The sequence below is a fragment of the Callorhinus ursinus genome, unplaced genomic scaffold (genome assembly GCF_003265705.2).
Source record: "Callorhinus ursinus isolate GAN/ISIS: 27379988/994484 unplaced genomic scaffold, GSC_fseal_2.0 scaffold15, whole genome shotgun sequence".
Lineage (NCBI taxonomy): Eukaryota > Metazoa > Chordata > Mammalia > Carnivora > Otariidae > Callorhinus > Callorhinus ursinus.
In genome coordinates, this window is record NW_027397077.1 from 26,047,733 (window position 1) to 26,068,791 (window position 21,059).

Sequence of the window (21,059 nt, forward strand, 5' to 3'; positions counted from 1 at the left end):
TAACTGCAGAGATGATTTTATTTAGTTCTCTTTTCTGTAAATTTCTCACTAACACTGCTGGGAAGCCCCATGCCTCTCCTCTGACACTGCAGCTTTCTTGCCTGGGCTTAGATCTTTTCCCTGATTCCTGCTAGCTGGCATACTGTTACTCACCCTTTGGGTTCCAGTTAAACTGGGAAGCTTCCCTGATTGTCCCTAGCACAATTCAGTGATATTCCTATGTACTCTGGTACTTCCCTTCTTGTTAGCACTCATGCATTATAGGGCACCTTAGCGTTCAAGAACTCTCTTCCCAGTGACCCATTGGGTACAATGAGGCCAAGGCTGTGTTTACCTTAGTTCCAGTTGTATATCCAGTGTTGAGTCTGAGCAGGTCGTTTAATGCTTATTTGTGGGTGGGTGGGTGGATGGATGGAGGCATGCGTGCCTGCTAGTGAAATTTGTTCCTAACGGGGCATGCTACAAGGCAGAGTTCAATTAGACAATTATTACAATATTGGTGAAATATGGAGTGCCACACGAACCCTCTCATGCTGAGACCAGAGATTTCATCAAAGAAAGTCCCTACAGGGGAACATGTTATTAAATGTTTAGAATTTTAAAATTAGAAGGAAACTGTTTTGTCATGGGCTTAAATGTCCTCCGTTAACAGAAAGAGGAAAGGTAGGACCAAAGAAAGGAAGTGACTTGTCAAGGTAACCCAGGCCGTTTAGAGTCAGGGCTCAGATGGTAATCTGGCATTTGGATTCTCTTGCATTTGATTCAAAGAGTGAGCTTGGAGCTGTCTACTTCAAGGGTCCTGGGATCCAAACACTGAGATACGCTATACTGGATTCTAGGTAGAGAAATCCAATGCTTGGGAGGGACTGCTATGCTGTGTAAGACTTGATGCATTTTGTGGGCAGGAAACTACCACTTTGATGTGACAGCTACAAAACCCTTCAGCCTACTTGAATACTTGTGCAAGTGTTTACATTTCTGGATCAGACATACAGTGCTCCGACTACTTTGACTAATTTTCCCCCTCATCCATAAAGTCCTAAAGTAGCAAGCTTGATTTGAAAATAAATTATTAGTAAACATTTGAAAGTGAGAAACATTATTCCCAGGACACTTAGCTCCTTCCTTGAAATACACACTTGAGAATTGCTGAGATTCTGTTCTGTGAGAATGCTTGAATCTCTCCCTAAATCATAACACGGGTAAACTTACCGAAATATTTTTACAATTTTATTAGAGGTTTTAATTCACTGCCTTTATCTATCTCTGTTAGACTGCAAAATAGCTTTAAATATTCAAGTGGTAATTAATGAACCTTTTATGTTGCAAATCAAACATTTTCATCTGTGCACTTGTGGAGTAGCAGTGAGGAAGGATTTCAGGAATAATTGTTTCTCCCAATTCCACACTGTTGACTAGCTCTCGTACTTTACGGTTTAGGAGTGGGTTTGCCTTTGTTGCCTAGTGGGGCTCACGCTCAGCGTGGACAATGTCTGCTGTCTTTCTGGAGGTCAGGATTTCTTATGAGTTTCCTGCCAGAGACATTCCCAACTAGATGGAAAGTCTGTGAATGTGGAATTTTTGCTTGAGTGCAAAATAATAAAAAGCATGTGTATGTTTAAAAAAAAAGGATCAGCTTAATGGCAAATGAGCATTAGCTTATGTTAATATTCTATTACAGTGAAAACTTCTATTTAATAAATTTTCTCGACTTTTTTTTTTCCTCCCAGAATCTAACGTATTTTTCTAAGTGGTATGCCAACCTAAAGAAAGTATATATGATACATTTGATTTATGTTAAGTCAATTAACACGCACAAGCCATTTAAAATTGTATTTTAAGTGTGGAAATAGCAACCCAAGGAAACACATATAGTACTATATATTATGAAGGGAGAAGTGTTAGCTTTCCAGGGGCTGAAATGCCTTGCAAATATTACTCTATTTAAAAGATATTTTAAAAATGTGGTGCTTTCTGTCAGATGGCAATAAAGCAAGTCTGAAATCCTGTCATACAGTTCAGAACCCAAAATGAAGCTGGCTGGTATTAAAGACTTCACATGACAAAATAGTTGTCCTTCCCCCCCGCTCTCTGCCATTCATGAAAACTGGTGCGGTAAGAGCAGCTCTAGAGAACGTTCTCGAAAGGACGGACAAATTCTTCACTGGAAGCCACCCTGTGTTCTTCCATGGCCCTAATTAATACTGGCCTCGGTGACATTTATGTATCAGAGCAATAAGCTAAACAGGAAAACAATTTATGTCACCTAAAGCTTTTTAACAAATCGATGCGACTATTTGTAATTGCTTGTTTCACAAGATTAAAAGTGCTAAGGCCTGATCTTCGCCCACGGATTTGTGGTCAACCTGACCTATGCTTCCGGTGTTTAAAAAAAAAAAAAAGGGTGGGGGGAGTTGGTGATCAGCACTGACTTCCATCAAGTAATCCATATTGCTAATATTTCTGGAATTTTAATGTACTTACAATTTATAGCCGATCAAATGTGGTTACCTAAATTGCTGTTGCTAGTAGACAGTTTAACTGTCTTTATTAATTACAGTATAATTTAATGTTTGAGTACCGGCACTTGTGTTGGTCATTTTTACAGCTAGAGCAGTTATCTGCCTTATGACGAACCATTTTAGCATTTTCAATGGAAATTTGCTAATATGATGAGTGATAAAAATGTCACAAGCTGGTAAATAATGATTATTGCTTTGGCTGAAATTAATTCTTGAAAGGCCGGTTACCTTCAAATTAACATTATAACTTGAAGCTTGTCTTTTTCTCCTCCCTATATTCTTGGTATAAGCCAAAAAAAAAAAAAAAAAGACCGTTGATCATTTCAAATATATATATGGCATTAAGCATCGAATGTCATTTTACAATCAGAGTGGAAATAAGACGACAAAGGGTTTTGTTTTTTTAAAAAATAAAAGCTTGTTTAAAAATAAATAAAAGTAGGTTATATCTAGAGTGTTGGCTTTCTAATCCAAATATTGTCCCAGTTAAACCAGTGTTTTTGTATGTAATTTAATTTCCCTCCAGTGTGAATTCTGTATTAAACCTTTCATCAATCAGTTCCTTAAATGAAGGTTTGAGACCCAACTTCACCTTATTTTAATAAAGAATACTTTTATTTGACTCAACTACAATGAAGATGAAAGATAAATTGTGATTACTACCCTCTATGTGAATATGTAATACCAAAGAAGACAAAATCTAGTAAGGAAGACTAATTACACTTTGTTTTGGTCTATTGGCGGGGGGGGGGGGGGGGGGGAGGGGGGAGATCGTTAATATCATGCAGCTGTTTGTGTTGATGTGAAATTCGTCTGAGTCTTATTTTCTATATAAAGGCCTCCATTTAAAAGAAGAATATATATTTTGGGCAGCATGGGCTTGCTGCCTCGTTTACCTGAGCAACCAGCCTTAAATGAATGTGTACAGGAGGATGTTCCTGCTTCAGAAGAATTCCAGAAATCCAGTGAAAAAGGTACTAGACACCAACCAGCAACATCTTCCCTAATGCATTGTCATACTTGGTCTGGGTCCTTCAGCTTATTCAAATATGTGTACATATTTAATTTTACCAAATGCATATGCTGTAAGCAGTATTTATGTTTAAGCCTGGCATTTAAAGGAATTTCAATTAACCCTCATATTATATTCTTAGTAGCTAGATGAGAATTAAGGGTTCAAATGTTTTATTAATTATCAGACTAGAGGGCTTCTAGACTGTGGCATAACTGTTAATGAAAAGAGGACACTACTTTGCAACTTAATAGCAAAACCTGTATTAAAAATTTTTTTCTTCCTAAGATAAGCTTTTCAAAACAATGCTGGGAAAGCACGCTTACATGCTCCTCACCAGCAGCTGGTGTTCGGCCGAATAGGAGCAGCAGCTCGGTTAGTTTTCAAGTCATCTTTTGGCTTGTGTTACGCTCTGAATTAGACTGAACGGTTTTATGTTACCCCGGTTTGGACAATTCCAGTGCTGCTTTCAATACACCAATTTAATTTTTACTGGAAGATGATGCCCAAACTCATTAATCCTTAGAATATATATGACATAATAGTATTGAAGACAAATAGCAGTGTTTTTTTCTTTTATCAAGGTATGCAATGAAACAAATCTCGAAATCAAGATGGTTTTTCTGGAATATTTAGTTCCCGAAGCTTCACTGTTTTCTGTACTGGATGCGGTTATCTAGCATACTTTTGATAGAATATTTTTGTAAAATCATTTGTTCTAATCTAAGCATTTATCATTATATGCAAAAAGATGTCTTGATGAGAATATTATAGACGGTGCATGTTTTTGACATTAGCATTTTATTTGGATGACTAATCTTGCAGATGTGAAATTTTAATGAATTATTCATGAAATTGCTTTCCTCTGAAATTTTAGTTTGCTCTTAATGCTACTTATTAAACATTTTGGTTTTTTTTTTCTGTATAAAATTTGATGAAGAGAAATAAGGGTGTGCTTCCTCGGGAGAAAAGGTAGCCTCTATGTTTTCAGTGTTTTCCAGTTCCCTAAGTGGAGACTTAGCACTTGAAATCCTGAGGATGAGAGCGTCAGCCCTCTGTGATGATGGAAGCTTTTAGTTAAGATTGATTTTAATTCTGTGTTGGAAGCAGCTGGTGATACACCGAAGGCATATGCCTAACATACAAGATCAGCAGGTCAGAAGGGGGAAAGAAACTTAGGCTGTCGCGACTTTTTACTACCAGTGTGAACAACCAGCATTTTTATTGCATTTGAGAATGCTATCATGTCAGTAATGAGTACTGACTACACAACATTTTTTTTTTTTTATTGTCTGTATCCACAGACATGGAATGATGGAATTACAGTTGATGTCAAGGAATGAGTTTCTTTTATGCCTTATCAAAACAAAACGAAACTGAAAAAATTCTCGTTCCTGGCAGCACATATCCACGAAGCACCGTGCGCACACTCAGACTGGACCATCTTCCTCGAGGCTTCTGGGTAGCAGAGATCGTGCGAACCACACTGGGCCCATAAAATGCCTTTAGAATAGTTAAGTCTCATTCTCAGGATAAAAAAGCGAAGCCGACATTCAAAAACATCCAAAATACCAAGAGGGACTACCATGAACCAAAAGGTACCCCAAAGATTCAAAAATCCTTATGAGCATGTTCTTCTTTTACCCTTGGAAACGGAGCTCAACTGGAATGTGGAAAGGAGAGGAAATATTTTTTTTTTTTAACTTTTTTTCTTTCATGATAAAATAGCTAGTGATTTACATCCATCAGATTTGGGGTGCAGAATCCAAGGTATTCTTGACTAGGTGTGACGGAATGCTGGGAATAGTGTTTGAGCTGTCCCAAGGGCGTGAGGCTGGCGGTCCCTCTGCACGTACAGTAGCCTTGATGCTTCATCTCACGGCTGGTTCACTGCGGGCAGCGTCACTCTCTTCCAAGGACAGCCTCTAGGGACAAGGAGGATGGATTCTCATCCCTGACAGTGCATCTGCCTGATACAAGGGACCGTCTCCCTAAGGTACGCTTTTCTTTGAAGAAAAAAAAAAAGGTAACAAATTGTCTTTACATCTTGGCACCTTGTAAAGTTTTCTTTTTTTTTATACAAAAAGTTCAATAGCTTTGACAACTCCCCATTATTAATCACTACTTCACTGATAAACTTTGAAAGTGTGACCCTGGCATTTCATCATGCAAAATATTTACTGCAGCAGGAGAAAAACATTTTTTTAAAACAGCATTTTTTTTTCTCTTTTCAAATGTATGAACTGGTTTAAGATAGCCAGGAGGGCAGTGGTAGGATAAACACAAGGGATAGGAATGTATCAAAAAACAGATTCACACACACACGCGCGCGCGCACACACACACACACACACACACAAATCTGTACAAGATGCTCTGATCAATGAAAACAGAAAAAAAAAATCTGTCAACTATGTTACAATTTAAAAACCAAAGGGGGGGGGGGGGGGAAGGTTAGGGAATTTCTCCCTCCCACATGTCAGGAAATGTCATCCAATATTCTTAAAGCAAGGATAACTAAATAAAATACATGTGCAGCATATTCTGCAATCCCATTACATACAGTAGTTTTTTTCCAAAGCTATTTTTTTTTTAGTATCGTTAATATAAAGCAGTTGCACAAAAAGCAAAGGTGTTTTGACAAACAGGTGTATGCATTTATTCCTTTTTAGGAACAATATCTAAAAAAAGAACCACCCTCCGCCCTCCCCCAAAAAAGACAAAGATTCACACAGACACATAGGAATATATGTACAACATAATAAACCCCATCCTCAAGAAGCGACTGGAACACCCCCCCCCCAAGGGATACAGAATCAGAATTGTAAAAATCATAGTGAAGTTTGCTTGCTGTAAAGCCTGAGAATTTTTTTTTCAGTTGGTTTTTCTGCAGGGCTGTGATACCTGCAAAGATATGTAAAATCTAATTTTTCTTTTTTTTTTCTTTTTGCTACAGTCTTTAGACTAAGCATGCAAGACATACGACTAAGTGCAACTGAGTGAAATGTATTTTTTTTTAAATTTTCATCATTCCCTAAAGGTTTGAACTGAGGTATGCGTACTAACAGTTTCTCATGCTGTTATCTTTACTCATGTCTAGCTACACATGCTGAGAATGAACTAATCTACCAGATTTTTATCCTCTTTTGAATACCAAACTAACCAGCAACCACTCAGTTTAGAAGCACAGGGCCCCCTTCCCATGACCCTGTCTGGCTACTGCCTGCACATCATGAAGCTGCCTGGAAAAGTTTAAAAAAAAAAAAAAGAAAAAAAAAAGTCTTGAGTGACCACAGACTGCCCTTTATACAGAAAGCAGAGTGAAGCTTCAAAAGAAACTGGCAAAGAAGTTTTTGTACCAAGCTTATGAGTGGATGGGAGTGTTACTTTTTTTTTAAATGAAAAATGCTGACCAAAGCCTAATTAGAAAAAAAGGAAGGAAAAAGGAAAATATTTTAAACCAAACAAAAAAACCGGAAGATCAATGCCCAGACAGAGCAAAATTGATGCGGTGATCTTAGCACGGTCCTAAAAACCAAAGTGGCATACAATCTTTCTGGAAAACAAAACAAAACATTCTAGAAATGGTACTACGTGGTTGAGTTGCATTGTAGAAGCTTTTCTGTTTTCTTTCCATTTTATCTCGACTGTCTCCTTTACTGGTTACTCCCTAATTTGCAGTGGCATCCATTCATGGTTTTGAGCCGGGACTCCTCTCCTTCCCTAGCTCCTGTAACACCTTCAGCAGCCCCGTAACCTCTCTCTATGAGTTTTGGTCTCTGTTGAGGTACAGAACAAGAAGGGAAAAAAAAAAAAAAAAAAAAGTAACAACTTTGGTTCCATTACCTACTTGGTCTTCTAAATTTATTCTATGACGAAGGAGCAGTTCTCTTTCTCAGGTTAGCAATAGCCTAGAACTCATCAATTGCCTCTAAATTCTTTCACCTCCTTTGATCAACAATAAGAGGATATTTGGCTTCATCAGATAAAGCATAAAACAGAGAACATAATTTACCTTTGTGTAATATCTTTGGTAATTTTAGGAAAAAAAATACAAAGAATATAAATTAATTAAGCTCCGAAAGGCTCTCAAGCTAAAAACAAAAGCTACGGTCCTAGATAAATAAATGACAGGAAAGTGGGTGCAGAGTGGAGGCGTTGAGGGGTTCTAAGGACTGAGGTTGTACTGACCGGTGACTGTCGCATTCTGCGTGCCATGTATGTTTCTCCAAACATTCTGGGGCACCGTGCACCCCCCGCCCCCTCGATGTCTTCTGTTAGTTTTGGATACTGGCTTGGTGTGATAATATTGCATAACAAACTGAACTGCAGTACCAAATTCACACGTTTGAAATGAACACTTTAGCATTGCTGAACTCAGGCCTCATTAACTTCCATAACAAATGCAATCTGAAATCTAATTTGCATTCAAACAGATTAATGCCACCAAGCAGGCCTGGACTGATGTTTACATTCAGCGCCGCTACCACTTTCACCAGAGTTGCTCAGGGAAGGCAGCTTTTTGGGTCATTTTGCAAACAAAGCAACCCGAGTCGGTTTTCACCTCAGTGAGCCTGTGGCCCATGGCAACTTGGTCACCAGAGGAAGAGCCTTCCACGGCCACACTGGGGGTCTAGTAGGAGATCTTAGGGGGTGGGGGGGAGCGCTGCCTAGGTTTCCTTGTGCTGGGGCAATGCTTAGCCACAATGGTAGCTGCAAAACAGAAAACACCAAAAACCAAAAACCAAAAAACCGAAACCAAACTTGAAACAACCCCCTTCCCGCCTCCAATACTGCTTTGTGGAATGAATTTGCATTGTTCCTAGGGTGTCTCTATTTTTTTTTTTTTCTGTCATTCATTCTCTTTCTGGCAGGACTTCACGTCTGTGTGAGAGGACCTTCATGTGTAGAGTGCAGCATTTGGGACCTTTTTTGAAAAAGACCAAAACGGAATGTTTTCGGACTTTGGAGAAAACGTGGTTATGTCTGAAGGAAACTGGAATGAGTGACAGAAAACTACGAACGAGAAATGACATTCAGCTTTTGTATAATAAAAACACCTATTAACATTCATCACAAGGTACAGAAAACTTGAAGCCTCCAGGAGGCCGTGGGCCCAAATGGAGGCCTGAGGTCAGAACTTAAAATGGTATAGTAGAAGCAAAAAAAAAAAGAGAAAAAAAAAAAAAAAAATGCAATACATTAAAAAGTTCGGGATAATTACTTTTTAACCCCCTCCCCCCAATACACACACAAAGGCCTTCCCCATCCCAACTGGAAGCAAAACAAAAACAAAAACGAACCAAAAAAAAAAAAAAAGGAGTAAAGGCAGTGATAATCAACATGCAGTACTGTGCAAATAGGTCGTCCATTGGAATCCTTAAATTCTGGGCAGAGGCTTGGTCTGCAGCTTAGGTGCACATGCTCAGTTGGGTGTCCTCAGTGTCCAACGTTGGCAGGACTGCAGTTCAAAGTCTGCTGCTAAAAGTGAATCAGTTTAGCAAATTTACAACACTGATGTTGACTGTTAAGAGAGGAAAATCCCAAGTACCAAACAAGTCCATCCAATGCACAGAGTACAAATTCCTTTTTTCAACAAAAAGTAGAAAAATCAAAAATACTCCCAAATGGGATTCTTGATGGCACTAAGAGTTAACACGTTTCAGAGTTGTCAAAATGTAGTGAAAATCCTCCAGACTGTACAACAAATGGAGAACAATTTCACTGCTAACTTTTGACGTGTTTTGTTTTGTTTTGTTTTTGTTTTTGTTTTTTTTCCCAATCTTCGTTCTTGGGGTTGGCCCCCGCCCAGACACGTTCACTCCATGTCCTCATTTACTGGTTCGTCTTCGTAATCTCTGTCGTGGTCAAAATCTGGACTGTGGTTGGCTGTTGTCACTAAGGACAGAGGCCCTTCAGCTTCCTCTGGATCGAGCGGTTCTTCTTTGACGTGCACAGGATGCCTGGAAGAGATGAAAACAGGTTCACTTGAGGGCCCCTCCCAACCACGGCAAATTCGGGGCTTTGGGCAACAGAAGCCACACTCTAGGACTGTACTGTCTCCCAGCACAGGCACTAGCCACGTGTGACTCTTTAAAGGAAAACTTCATGCAATTTAAAACGGAGTTTCTCAGTTGCAATGGGGCAGCACAGAGATGACAAATTTCTGTCATAGCAGAAGGTTCCTTTGGGCAGAGCTGCTCTAGGATGATCTCTGGCCCGAAGCAGCCTCTCTTCCCCGGGGGTGTGTCTCACACCGTCCTGTGCACTCAAGTCACCCTGGGCTCTTGTTAAATAAAGAGCCGCGTGTGACTCAGCAGGTCTGGGGTGGGACCCGAGACTCTGCATCCCTAGCAAGCTCCCAGGCAATGCCTCTGGTCTGAGGAGGACCACACCTTGAGTACCAGGTAACAGGCCCCGCAGTGGCTTCCTGGGGAGAGGTATCCGAGTCTTCAAATCATTACGTGAAATAAGAATCTGTACCACAATGGTGGTTTGTGGGGACCACTGAGTGCGGGAGGCTGGGCTAATCATGGCTTGCTGTGTGTTCTGCTTTGCTAGTTAACATGCAGAACCTGTGAAAGAACTCTCCAGAGACCGACCCCAAGCGAGGTTCTATCATTAATCAACTTCAAGCAAACACAGCAAAGAGACACCATGATACATGCTTGAAACTCCAAATTAATGCATATTTTTACAAACTGTCAATAAGGCGAGAAAAGCCCTGCCAGGAAACACAAACGGAAAGGAAAAGGCTCGCCCAACACAACAATATGATAAGGAGGCAGAGCCCCGATCAGAATAATAACGCTGTCAGCTGTAAACAAGGCAAAACAAGAGGGCCGGCTGGTAGCGGCCACCAGGACGCCGCAGCCTGTGACGCGATCTGCCAACTTCCTCATTATGGCCCAGCACACGGTTCACCCGAAGGGGACTGCGGGGGATCACGCGAAACCACTCCGATAACAACTGAGAAATGCTGTTCGTAAATCATATTTACAACTGATCCTTTGCAAATACAAATTACTTTCTGTTGCAAGCCTTTTGATATGGAAAAGAACCATTCAAGTTAAAATGGTCCCATCGCTGGCACAGGCTGCAGAAGGATTTTTTAATTGACGTTATCAAGTATTAGTAATAAGAGGTGGTACTGGGGATGGCTGATTTCCTAAATAATTGATGTATGCAAACCCCCAAAGGCCACTTGAACCATTTAAAAACAAACAGGAGTGCTTTGGACTGCCCTTGATGAGGTGAACCTTCAAAAAACCAACTGACTCCAAAATTAGCACAGCCCAGGGAGTGTCTGGGGGTAGATGTCAGGAGAAAGAGCTTTTAAAAAATTGTGCCCATCTTCCTAAAACTAGTCGCAAAACGAAATGTCTCGAAGTTGTAGTCCAGTGCATTTTCCTGGGTGTGTTCCATCCTTTTTTCAGTTTTTTCATGGCCCTACTTCCCTCTGTTTCTACAGGAAGACCCAGGACTGGCTACGTAATTTGCAGAGCCCCAGTGAAAAGTGAAGACGCAGTTCAAAAATCAGAATTTCAATATGGAAACGGCAGAAGCATTGAAACTTCTAACCATGCCTCTGAAGCCAGCCCTGTAGGATCCCCTATATTCTTTTGGGAATAATTAAGTGTACTGATGATTATGCCTTTAAAAAAAAAAAAATCACCCAGAAGCCCAAAATTAAGGTAGGTTTTTTTGTTTTTGCCTATCCTCTCCTGTGTGGCATCATATTTTTACATATCGTATACATAACAAATATGATTAGTCAGCTTTTTCAGTTGTAATTTTTATGGGTATCTGAGATGTGTGGACTCTGCAGTCCTTTAATACTGGGCATTTTGTGATTGTCTTTTTTTTCCTTGTTTTGCTCTTTGAATAATACAGCCACCACTTTTATCCATTAATCTTTCTATTTCTGTTAATTTACCTCCTCAGGATAAATTTCTAAGAATGAAATTCTGGGAGCAAAGGCCAAAAACATCTTTATGGTTCTCAAGATTTATTATAGTATTAATTTCCAAAGGGGTGATATCAATTTAGACTCAACTTCATCAGCCCCAAAGCGTTACATTTTAAAAAATATTTTGTTGCTTAACAGGTATACAGTAAGCTCTGGTTACCTTAAATTGTTCTTGGATTACTGACAGCGGTGAACGTTTCTTCCTGTTTGAATCTCATATTTTCACTATTGAGCAGTCCTACTTCATAAATTACCTCCCCCCTTCTCTGCTGATCACATTTGGCTAGAAATGTATCTATGCGTTACTTAGCCCTGTATTGACGTTCAAATGTGGTTTCCCTGATCAACATTTTCCTACTTTCACTTCTTTAAACAATCAGAATTATTAATCTTTTCAGGTTTATAAACCTGAATTTTTTTCTTTAAATTTTTTATTGTTCTGTTAATCACCATACATTACATCATTAGTTTTTGATGTAGTGTTCCATGTATAAACCTGAATTTGATGACATGAGATGATATAAGGCTACAGGGGGTCGGAGGATGGAGAAGAAATGGAACATTCTTAATGAAGTTCTTGCTTTATAATTTTCCACTCTTGACAAATGTTTTGCTAGGCACTTCACGTTAGAGAAGGTTTTGTTTTCCCTGGAAAGTTGCAGCTACACTTAAGATTATTTACCATCCCCAAGACACAGGTTAGGACCCTATCACGCATGCTGGCTCACCCCAATGCCTAATGCAGAGTGGGTCCCCAACAAATACTAAGTGACAAGATCTGTGTGACAACCTGACAACACAACTGAGTTAGACATTAAGGCTTCTTAAAACTCCAGAGAAATGAAATCCAGCTTCACAACATTTCTTGATACCAGCAGATCCCCCTGAGTGTGGCAAATGCAGTCATACAGGCCTGCGGTGCTTCAGAGAATAAAAGAGAATGGATTTCCAAGCAAGATACATTTCAGGTAAGATGCAAACTATTTAAGATACGATGCTTCACACACATTCGTGTGTCTCCAAGAAATCGGAACTGCACGATGCGCCATCCTGCACCTTGTCCCCTGCCCCACCTTTCCCCCCAACTCCTACTTCCCTAATGGTTCCCAATGAATAACTGTGCAAAAGCACACATTTCCCTCCTTACATCTGAGTAATTCCTTTGTTTAGCCACTCTGGGAACACGAGAGTTTTTAACTAAAGCTGACTGGTGTTTAGGGGCATTGTGTTTGGAGGGTGTGTGCACAGCATGGAGTATTTTGCTTTGTAGCTCCGTTAGCTCCTATCAGGATAAAAGTATAATGCCCCAAAGCCATAATTACGTGGCTACTTTCTAGTGTTTCCAAAGAGAAACAAAATGTGGTAGGAGTGAGGCAGCACAGAAAGGGTGAGGAGCTCTTGTTTCAATGCTAGATAGTGGCTGGGCTGCCGTACTAACAAGGTTCTCGAAGCCATGCCATAAACTTTACGGCTTGATTTATTCCAATAGACTAGAACAGTTAAGAAACAATTTGCATCATAGCAGGGTAATGCATATTGCCCAAGAAGGAAAACTATGTCATTACAGAATTCACTTAATGGAAATACAGGGTCAAAAAGAGTAACAGTCTGTGACACTGAGAGCGGGCACAGGGACTACGCTGTTGACATATAATTATATTTAGCAAACAGTGTAAAGCGGGGAGATCTGAACAACAGTGTGCATTTTGACATCTTTACGTCGGGTTTCCTTAACAAAACCAAAACAAACCCAAACAAAACACAACCGAAACCTTCATTTTGTTAAAAATTATGCTGACTGCTTGCGAAATGTGGTTTCTGGTAATACTGGGGGTTAATTCAAAGTTGTTAAACAAATTAACTTTGTGGTGGCTTTATCTTGTACAGCAAAATTAGCGTCATTCTTAACTGTTGCCTGAGGTTTTTATCCAAATATCTTTCTCTTTTCAGTAATTCTTTGCTCTAAATAGTAGGAATAGATATCAGCTAACCCTTGGAGTTCATAAAGATGATGAGAAATAGTCTCTCTTCCATTCAATAACTTCAGAAATACTTGCTCTAATGAGCATTTCTTGAAGGACCTTATATACCAATTTATATCTGCTCTGAACTTCCTTAATAACGATTAAACACTCCTGTCATGACAATGATTTAAAAATGAACACGAATGTGACTACAGTCAAGTCAGAAACACCAGCCTGCTTTAGAAAGGATGATACATAGCAGATTCAGTGTCAAAGACAAACACGTTCTTAAAATGTTGTGTAGTAAATGCTAAGAGACTGTTCACATAAATTAAAAATGATTATTTCCATTATTAAGATCCTTTTCAAAACACTCTGGGCAAGAAACTCAAATGGTAAATAATCAAATTTCAGATTGCCCCCAACCCACTCATTACCCTGACCGACAGCATTTTTCTTTTCCTTGTCCTTTGACGCCAATTCTTTCTGGTCCTCGTGGCTACAGGTCATATTTTCCATTCCCATCACTCAAATTATCTTAAGGTGCTAGTCAAGTAATTCAGGAGTGTGTAGACAAGTGGCCTATTCTAGGAACGGCCAGTGCTGCAAACATTGGGTTGGTTTCTTCCTTAAATTGGGCAACGGTGGAGCAGATACTTGCTCCAAGGGAGAGACTGTCCCTCTAGAGCAACCCCCACAAATCCAAGCATCTGGAAAAATGTGGCTTCTTTTCTCTTTTAAACTTTCCCTGGCAGAGAGGGAGTTGCCCCAGTTGGGGCTCTTCTGCTGCCACGCACTGCCCCCCCACACACACACACACAGTGCGGAGGGAGGGTGTGCGCCGCCTAGGCATCACACCTCTCCTGTCGTTGGGCCAGTCCTAGTGCCATTCACATTCAGCAGGGACAACCATTGCCCATCACTTCATTCAGTTATATGGTGCTCATTATACTGCCGTCTGCTGCTATAATGCTCCTATTAATTTTCCTTTTGATATTTTAAGAGCAATCTATAAATCATGCCGCCTTTCATTTGTGCCATCATTAATGCCTGGTCATAACGCTTCAGCATTGTGTTTGCGGTTCAGACCATCACACAGCCAAGTAAACAAGCCTTCTTTTTCCCCCTGCTAGGTTCGGCGTGCCCGCAAGTTGAACAAACTGACAGAGACGCATGCCGATTTTAGGAGGAAAAGGTAATGTGGCTTAAATAATGGCCTGAGATGCCAAGCAGAGGGAAAAAAAGCAAATGAGTCACCCGTTTTATTGCTGTGTGCACTTGTAGGGCTGCATGAAGCCGACTGCTTTTATGGGAAAGTTAGTAAATGGTCCTTTTACGTGCTAACTGAGCTAAACATTTCCAGAAGCACAAACTTTTACCAAGGTTCTAGGAAAGCAGAAATGACAGAAAAGGTATGAAGAGCAGCTCGAGAAGGGCTTGTGTGCACACCGAAGCGGGAGACTGGGACCTGCACGCAGAGACCTTCTGGGTGGACAGTACTCACACGGCTTGCATAGGGGATCTGCCCGGACTGCTGTCACTCTCGTTGCTGTTGGTATGTTCCATTGCCCCGTTCAGCTCTTCCCGTATTGCGCTGGCTAAGTTGCCCAGAGTGGGATTTCCCATGGAAGCGGTAGTGTATAGAGGTATACTATTCTCAGCCATTGAAGCCTGTTAGCAACGAAGAGAAAATATATGAGGATGTAGGGTAAGCACAGACAGGGAAGCCGTTAATTACGGGTGTAGTCAACGATCTTCTGCTTAGGTTCTTAGTAGGGCTGGCCAATACAAGTTTCTAACAGGGGGAGAAGGATTTTGCTTTAAAAGGCAGACTTGCGACACATGTCCCACGCTTGGTTTCCAAGAGCTAGCTGGGACCAAAGCGCTGGTGGGGAGGGAGGACTCAATTTAGCCCTGCTGGGTAGAGTCACGTGGTTTAGACAGGGCTATCTAAAATGAGCTTTCTGTCTGATGCCTTCTTTCAGGAGGAACTGAATATTTCCAGATCACAGGGAAATATAATGGAATTTTCATTTCTTTATCCACTTTGATGACTCCAGTATTGGAGATTAAAGATTTGATCCAATTATTCTGGCCTCACAGCTCAAACTTATGAGAACTTCCATAAACATTTACCTCTTAGATCCTATAGAAAAGGAAGAGATTATAGAATTGGAGTCCATTTTTATCTGCCACCATCGTTTCGGTTTTAATGGTTTCTGAGTCTGTTTGGTGCAGTTTGTGTGATGTTACCCCACAGTTACCTCAATCTTTCAGACTCAGACTGGTCAAGCTGGAATTTTAGGACTGAAGGAAAAAAAAAAAATCTGTCACTCTACATGAGTGTCAGCCCAGAAGTGTGGAAATGGAGAAAAGAGGAAATCCTGAAGTCTGTGGTGGGATACTGTTCACTTCCCATCCTCCTGTGTTTGAATAAAATGACCACCCAGTCTCAAATGCAGACAGTCATTAAATACAGCTTTGGACTAAAGTATCCATATTGTTTCATTGGGTAGAGATTATTGACCCAGTAACTTTTCATTTTATTGACGAGGATAGACTTAAAAACTGGCAGTGTAGTTAGACCAAGATTTATCAAAACTGGCCTCTTGCAGACTACAGTATGCCTGGTTTTCCATCCTAATGAGGAGAAAGTACAATCACAAGACAATCTGGCTTGGTGACTTCAATTGGCCAGTCATACAAGAGTCCAAAGTATTCTAGAAATCCTGGCTCTAGAGAGAAAGAAAGAGCCAAAAATGAAGACAGAGCGGGCTGCAGGGAATGTGCCTATTACGACAACTGCAGCCTCACTCACTGTACAAACTCCAAAGCCAGGAACGCCTTCTTAGATACAAGCCCCTGTGACGGGTCTTCACTTAACACAGCATCGGCCAATGGACGATTTCAAAGCCAGGCTCTGTGCAAGCCCACAGATTTCCCTTCTCTCCACTTCTGGATTTACATAACTGCCTGCTTTTAAAAAGTGGGGGGGAAAAAATCCTGTTTTTATTTCCAAATGTGGTGAACTCATTTTGATGAACAGTAAATCTGAACATTCCTTCGCTCTCCTACAGTTTGTTAAATAATTTGCATCAAGTACTTTTTTTTTTAACAGATCACTTATAATTGCAATAAAGCATTTTTTCTTTTTTTGGCAGAGCAAAAAGCAAGAATGGTTGCCAGATTATTTTTTTAATTTTTTTTTTTTTTTTTTTTTTTTTTTTGCAAACTGCAGCTGGACAAGCATCCTAATGGCCTTCATTTGCGACAACTCAGTGGTCATGCCTCTCCCAGTCATGGAAGTTCTGCTCTCATGTCACCATGACACAGAACGCGGCCCAAGTGAGGCTATCTCTACAGCGTGGTTTTTTTTTGTTTATTTTTTTTAAGCAGCTCCTCCAGTCAAAAATGGAGAGGCAAAGACAAAACTGAAATGTTCGTAAGAAGGTGTTCTTTGGTATAAGATGGTCACCCTTAGGGACAGAGCAACCTTCTTAGGATGATGTGTTCTTCTTGGCTCTTGAGGTGTTCTAGGTGAAGGTCGTTAAAACATGGGCTGAGGCCCCATAGCCACGGTGGTGAAAGGCATCCAAAAGGCAAGCACTTCTGTTGATCCCTCGGTGGTGAGACCAGAAAGAGGAAAACCAGCCTTGTCCCTTTAAGAAAATGACCAAGTGGGAGGATGGTGCCTGGTAGGCCACAGAGCCTCTTGCACCTTCTTTGTTGAGTGATCAAAGCAACCCACCCAAGGCTAGAAACATTAACAAAGTGGTTTTTTTGTTTTTGTCGTTGATGTCTACGGAGGAGCAGGTGGGGTATGATTTTTAAAATGGACTTCATTATATAAATGGTCCTGTGTACAGTATGTGGTTTCGTATCAAACTGGCACCTCTGCCCAAAAAAACAAAACAACCCCCCCCCCAAAAAACTAAAAAACTAAGGTGCCTCAGTCCATAAGTACCACTGCTCCTGGAACACGAACCATGCTAAGATCCTCGGGGGAAAGGCAGTCTATAAATAAGAAGCTTTACGGTTACCCTTAGTTACTTCACTTTTTCAGAGCATAATGCAATCTGTCTCACGTCCAATGTTTTATTTCTGTAGTGGATTCTGCTGTCCTATTTTATATATTGTATATCATGCATTATGTTGCTCTAGTAATCTTTTTAAGATGTTGTTCCACTATTATTTTTACTTGTCTTGAAAAATGGAAATGGGCAATAATGGGAAGGAAAGCCTGCTGGTAGAATCCTGATTTAATGTGCACAGCAGAGAAAGTTACATGAGAATGTCTACTGACCGTGGATCCAAAGTCCTCGACGAGAGGAAAAAGATCCATTCCTCCAATCATGAATTTATATCAATTTATTCACCTCACCTCATTATGCACATAAAGTGTTCTTGGAAAACTACAGGATCGTTTTGGGCTACCCCTGGAAATGAGAAGGGGGAGGGAGGATGCCAAAAACAAATGTTTTCCAGAAGAAACATGCACAGTTTTGTCATGATAAGGCATACTAATTTAAATCAGTCACATAGTTAAGAGAATCCAGAGGATCACTGCTTTTTTTTCCCTTTCTGCCTCATGAATGTAAAATGTGCTCGTAATCTTAATACTCTTCCAGATAGAGCAGCCTTTAAATTCACACTTCACAAGACTCCAGGGAAAATAAGTTACTAATGAATGGTATTTACAGTGGCGGCATCTAAGCGTGCTCTCATTTGCTTTTCTAAAGTTACTGTGTAAACTACAAGTAATTATCAGAAACTCAGAAAGTAGTTCCTCCTATTAAAGTTGGTACAGGCTAAAAATAAATAAATATAATTACTGAAAAGCTAAGTTCAGTGCATTTGCCTCTGCACGGAAACTGTGTTAAAGGTGTATCATCTATTGTTGGGAGCTGTGAGGCTGTGCTGACTGATCTGGGAAACCGTGTAGGGGGCAGGTTAGGTGCTCAATAAATATTTGTTCTAGGAGTAGTGAGAACCACGTGCCCGTCCTGATCTCCTGCCTCTTCACCCACTCTGTTCCCATAATGTCAAGTAGCTCAACCATTTTTCATTCTCTTCCTCTGACCCCTTACGGAGCCTTATAAAGACGCTCCTGTTTGTTTGTGTTATGGCCCTTTGGAGGGGCACAAGACATTGTACTATCTAAGTACCCATTTTGGGGCGATAAAGCCCCCAGCAAGAACCCACGCTGGAAAGGTCTGGGATGGCCTGGGATTATATACATCCAATCTATGTACAGAGTATGTCTTTTTCAAGGTAGCAAGATTCCCTTGGCCTGTCTTCTAGAACAATCTAGGCAGGGGCAAACTCAAACTGGGACCACTGAGAAATGGGATAAATAAAAGGCTCGGCTGGCTGCCCTGTAACTCGTATCTGGCTGGTAAACTCACTCCTGCTCAAAACTAGTGTCTTCATCCCCCGGTAATGCTGGTTATGTAATGAGTGCTTGGTTTGTCAGTAGGAAACAAACATTCTGTATGCTTCTTATGTAATCTTGAGCAATCTGCTGGAAACCTAAAGAGTGTTCTTCAACACCCCTCTAGTTTAAACAAAAACAGTTTACTTTTACCAAGTGAACCAAACCTGGATCTCTGCCACGCCCCCGCCCCGCCCCGGCCAAGGACTGAAGATGCTAAAACAGACTTTAGAAGAAGAAATAAAAAGCTCTGCTTTCTCTTTAAACCCGTGAACAATAGAAGGTCATGTGATACAGTGGCCTATCATCCAGCACATTAATAGCTGTGCTAGAGTAATTACACTTGTGGTATTTTTGCCTCAAGTGAAATTCTGAAATAAGAGGATGGAAATTATGATACTGCTGATAAATATTAATAAGTGAACTTTTAATTTTTTTGCCACAATATTCAAAATGCTAAGCATCCCACTAATGCTGAAGCAGCCCGATGTGTTTGCCTCCAGGGAGTACGATGCTTTGTGCACTTAAGAAAAAAGTTTAACGGAATTAAAATTTAATATCTAATTAGAGCGAGGCTAATATATTTTGAAATGAGAGGGGGAGACATGTGCCTCCACTGCATATTCGGGACGACCATTAATCTTACCTGTAAAGCTGCATTGAGGGGTGTACAATAGGCGTGGCTGCTCTGCATGTTTTTAATAAGGGAAGGGTTACTGCATAAGAAAAAGATAAAAACTCAAAGTTAAACGCAATCAGCCCCTGAGTTCCGAGCCAAGTTTTATCTTAAGCTTGCTGGTCTCCCTTCCAAATCAGAAATGTCCCCCATTAACAAAACCAAAGGAAAGTTAGGTTTTCTCCACAGCCCCTGGCTTTACGGGGCTGGTCTGTGTGGATACCCCGGGGCAGGACTTTGCTCTTCAAGGAAACTGGGTGTAAAATTCGGGCTTCAGTTAGACCAGCCCTGGGCACTCCCCTCCAATGATGTATTTTTCTTTTTTTTTTTTTTTCCCCTCACACAACATCTCAACCTCTCCGCACATTTTTAGTAGCTGCCATGAGCCCAACAGGAAGGCAGAAGCTCTGGGGGGCTGAGGGGCAGTCAAGTCTGTGAGCTGACAGCAGGGTTTCCTGGGAGTTAGCTAGAGAATCGTCTCCATGGTATTAACTCCAGAATGACCATAGGAGGTAAAGGCAGGATGGCTCTTAAAGGAGGTCCCCCTCTGAGGCACATTTAGTGCTAAAAGAAGATGGGGAGAAGGGGGTGACACGGAAGGGTTGTTCCCAGGGAAGGCGGGGAGGTTGGGTTGAGATCTTTCTTGCACAGCCAAATCTGGGAGGTTGTAAGAATACTGGATGCTGTGTCCATAAACTAATCCAAGGAAGACTAGATACCATGCGAAAAAAAAATCTCTAGGAAGGAGAGGCTTCCAAGTAGGGAAGTCACCCAGATTGATCACTGGCCTTTAAAGGAAGTGTATGTGCTGTTACGGATTTCTCTCTCCTCATTCATTCCACTTACGTTATTCTTATAACTGAGTGGGCAAATACCAAGAAATGTACCCCGTTAAATACACATTTTAACTCTCCATAAAAGTTGCCTTTTTCCTTGGGAGGAATTACTTTCAAGCCAAGGTATTTACTCTTAAAGGGTCCCCGTAAGCTGCTGAATCAAAATACGACCAATATGTGCATTAAAGACGTCAAAAAAGCATTATTCAAGGCACTGGTGTTCCAAAGAGAAACAAGAGAAATACATGTACGAATCACACAATTTAGTTCCATTGCAGAAAAGCCGTGGCACTGCTACTTGGTGAAATGCAAAACTACATGGGATGAGTCAACCATGCAAAGCCAAAGCAACAGCAGAAAAAACAAAACAAAAGCAAGTAAAGGCTCTTACTGTGTGACAAGCTCGTCAAAGTTTTCATCGGGGCAGTATTTGCGAGGACGGCCTCGTTGAATATGGCGGCCACGTTTAAACTCTTCATCATCAACTGTCCAAAAGGACCCAAACTCATCCTCTACTCTGATAAAGCACTTATGCAGTGAGAGGTTGGTGCGAATGGCACCCTGGGATAGGAGCAGCGGCAAAGGAGATGGAGTGGCAACAAAAGGAGACGGGGTTGGGGGGGCAGAACAGACATCCAATACAGGGAACA

General features: G+C 40.9%; 1 protein-coding gene across 7 annotated transcripts in view; it reads right to left on the bottom strand.

The window, feature by feature from the left end:
* Positions 1-4,721: 4,721 nt before the first annotated feature.
* FOXP1 (forkhead box P1) overlaps positions 4,722-21,059 on the bottom strand; it is a 568,616-nt gene continuing 552,278 nt past the window's right edge. For all 7 annotated transcript variants that reach the window (XM_073901540.1, XM_025885358.2, XM_025885356.2 and 4 more), the window contains 3 exons: positions 19,544-19,613; positions 14,971-15,137; positions 4,722-9,496 (listed from right to left, as the gene is read on the bottom strand). In XM_073901540.1, the coding sequence (XP_073757641.1) occupies positions 9,352-9,496; positions 14,971-15,137; positions 19,544-19,613 (382 nt within the window). In that variant the 3' untranslated portion in view covers positions 4,722-9,351. The remainder of the gene's footprint in view (positions 9,497-14,970; positions 15,138-19,543; positions 19,614-21,059) is intronic.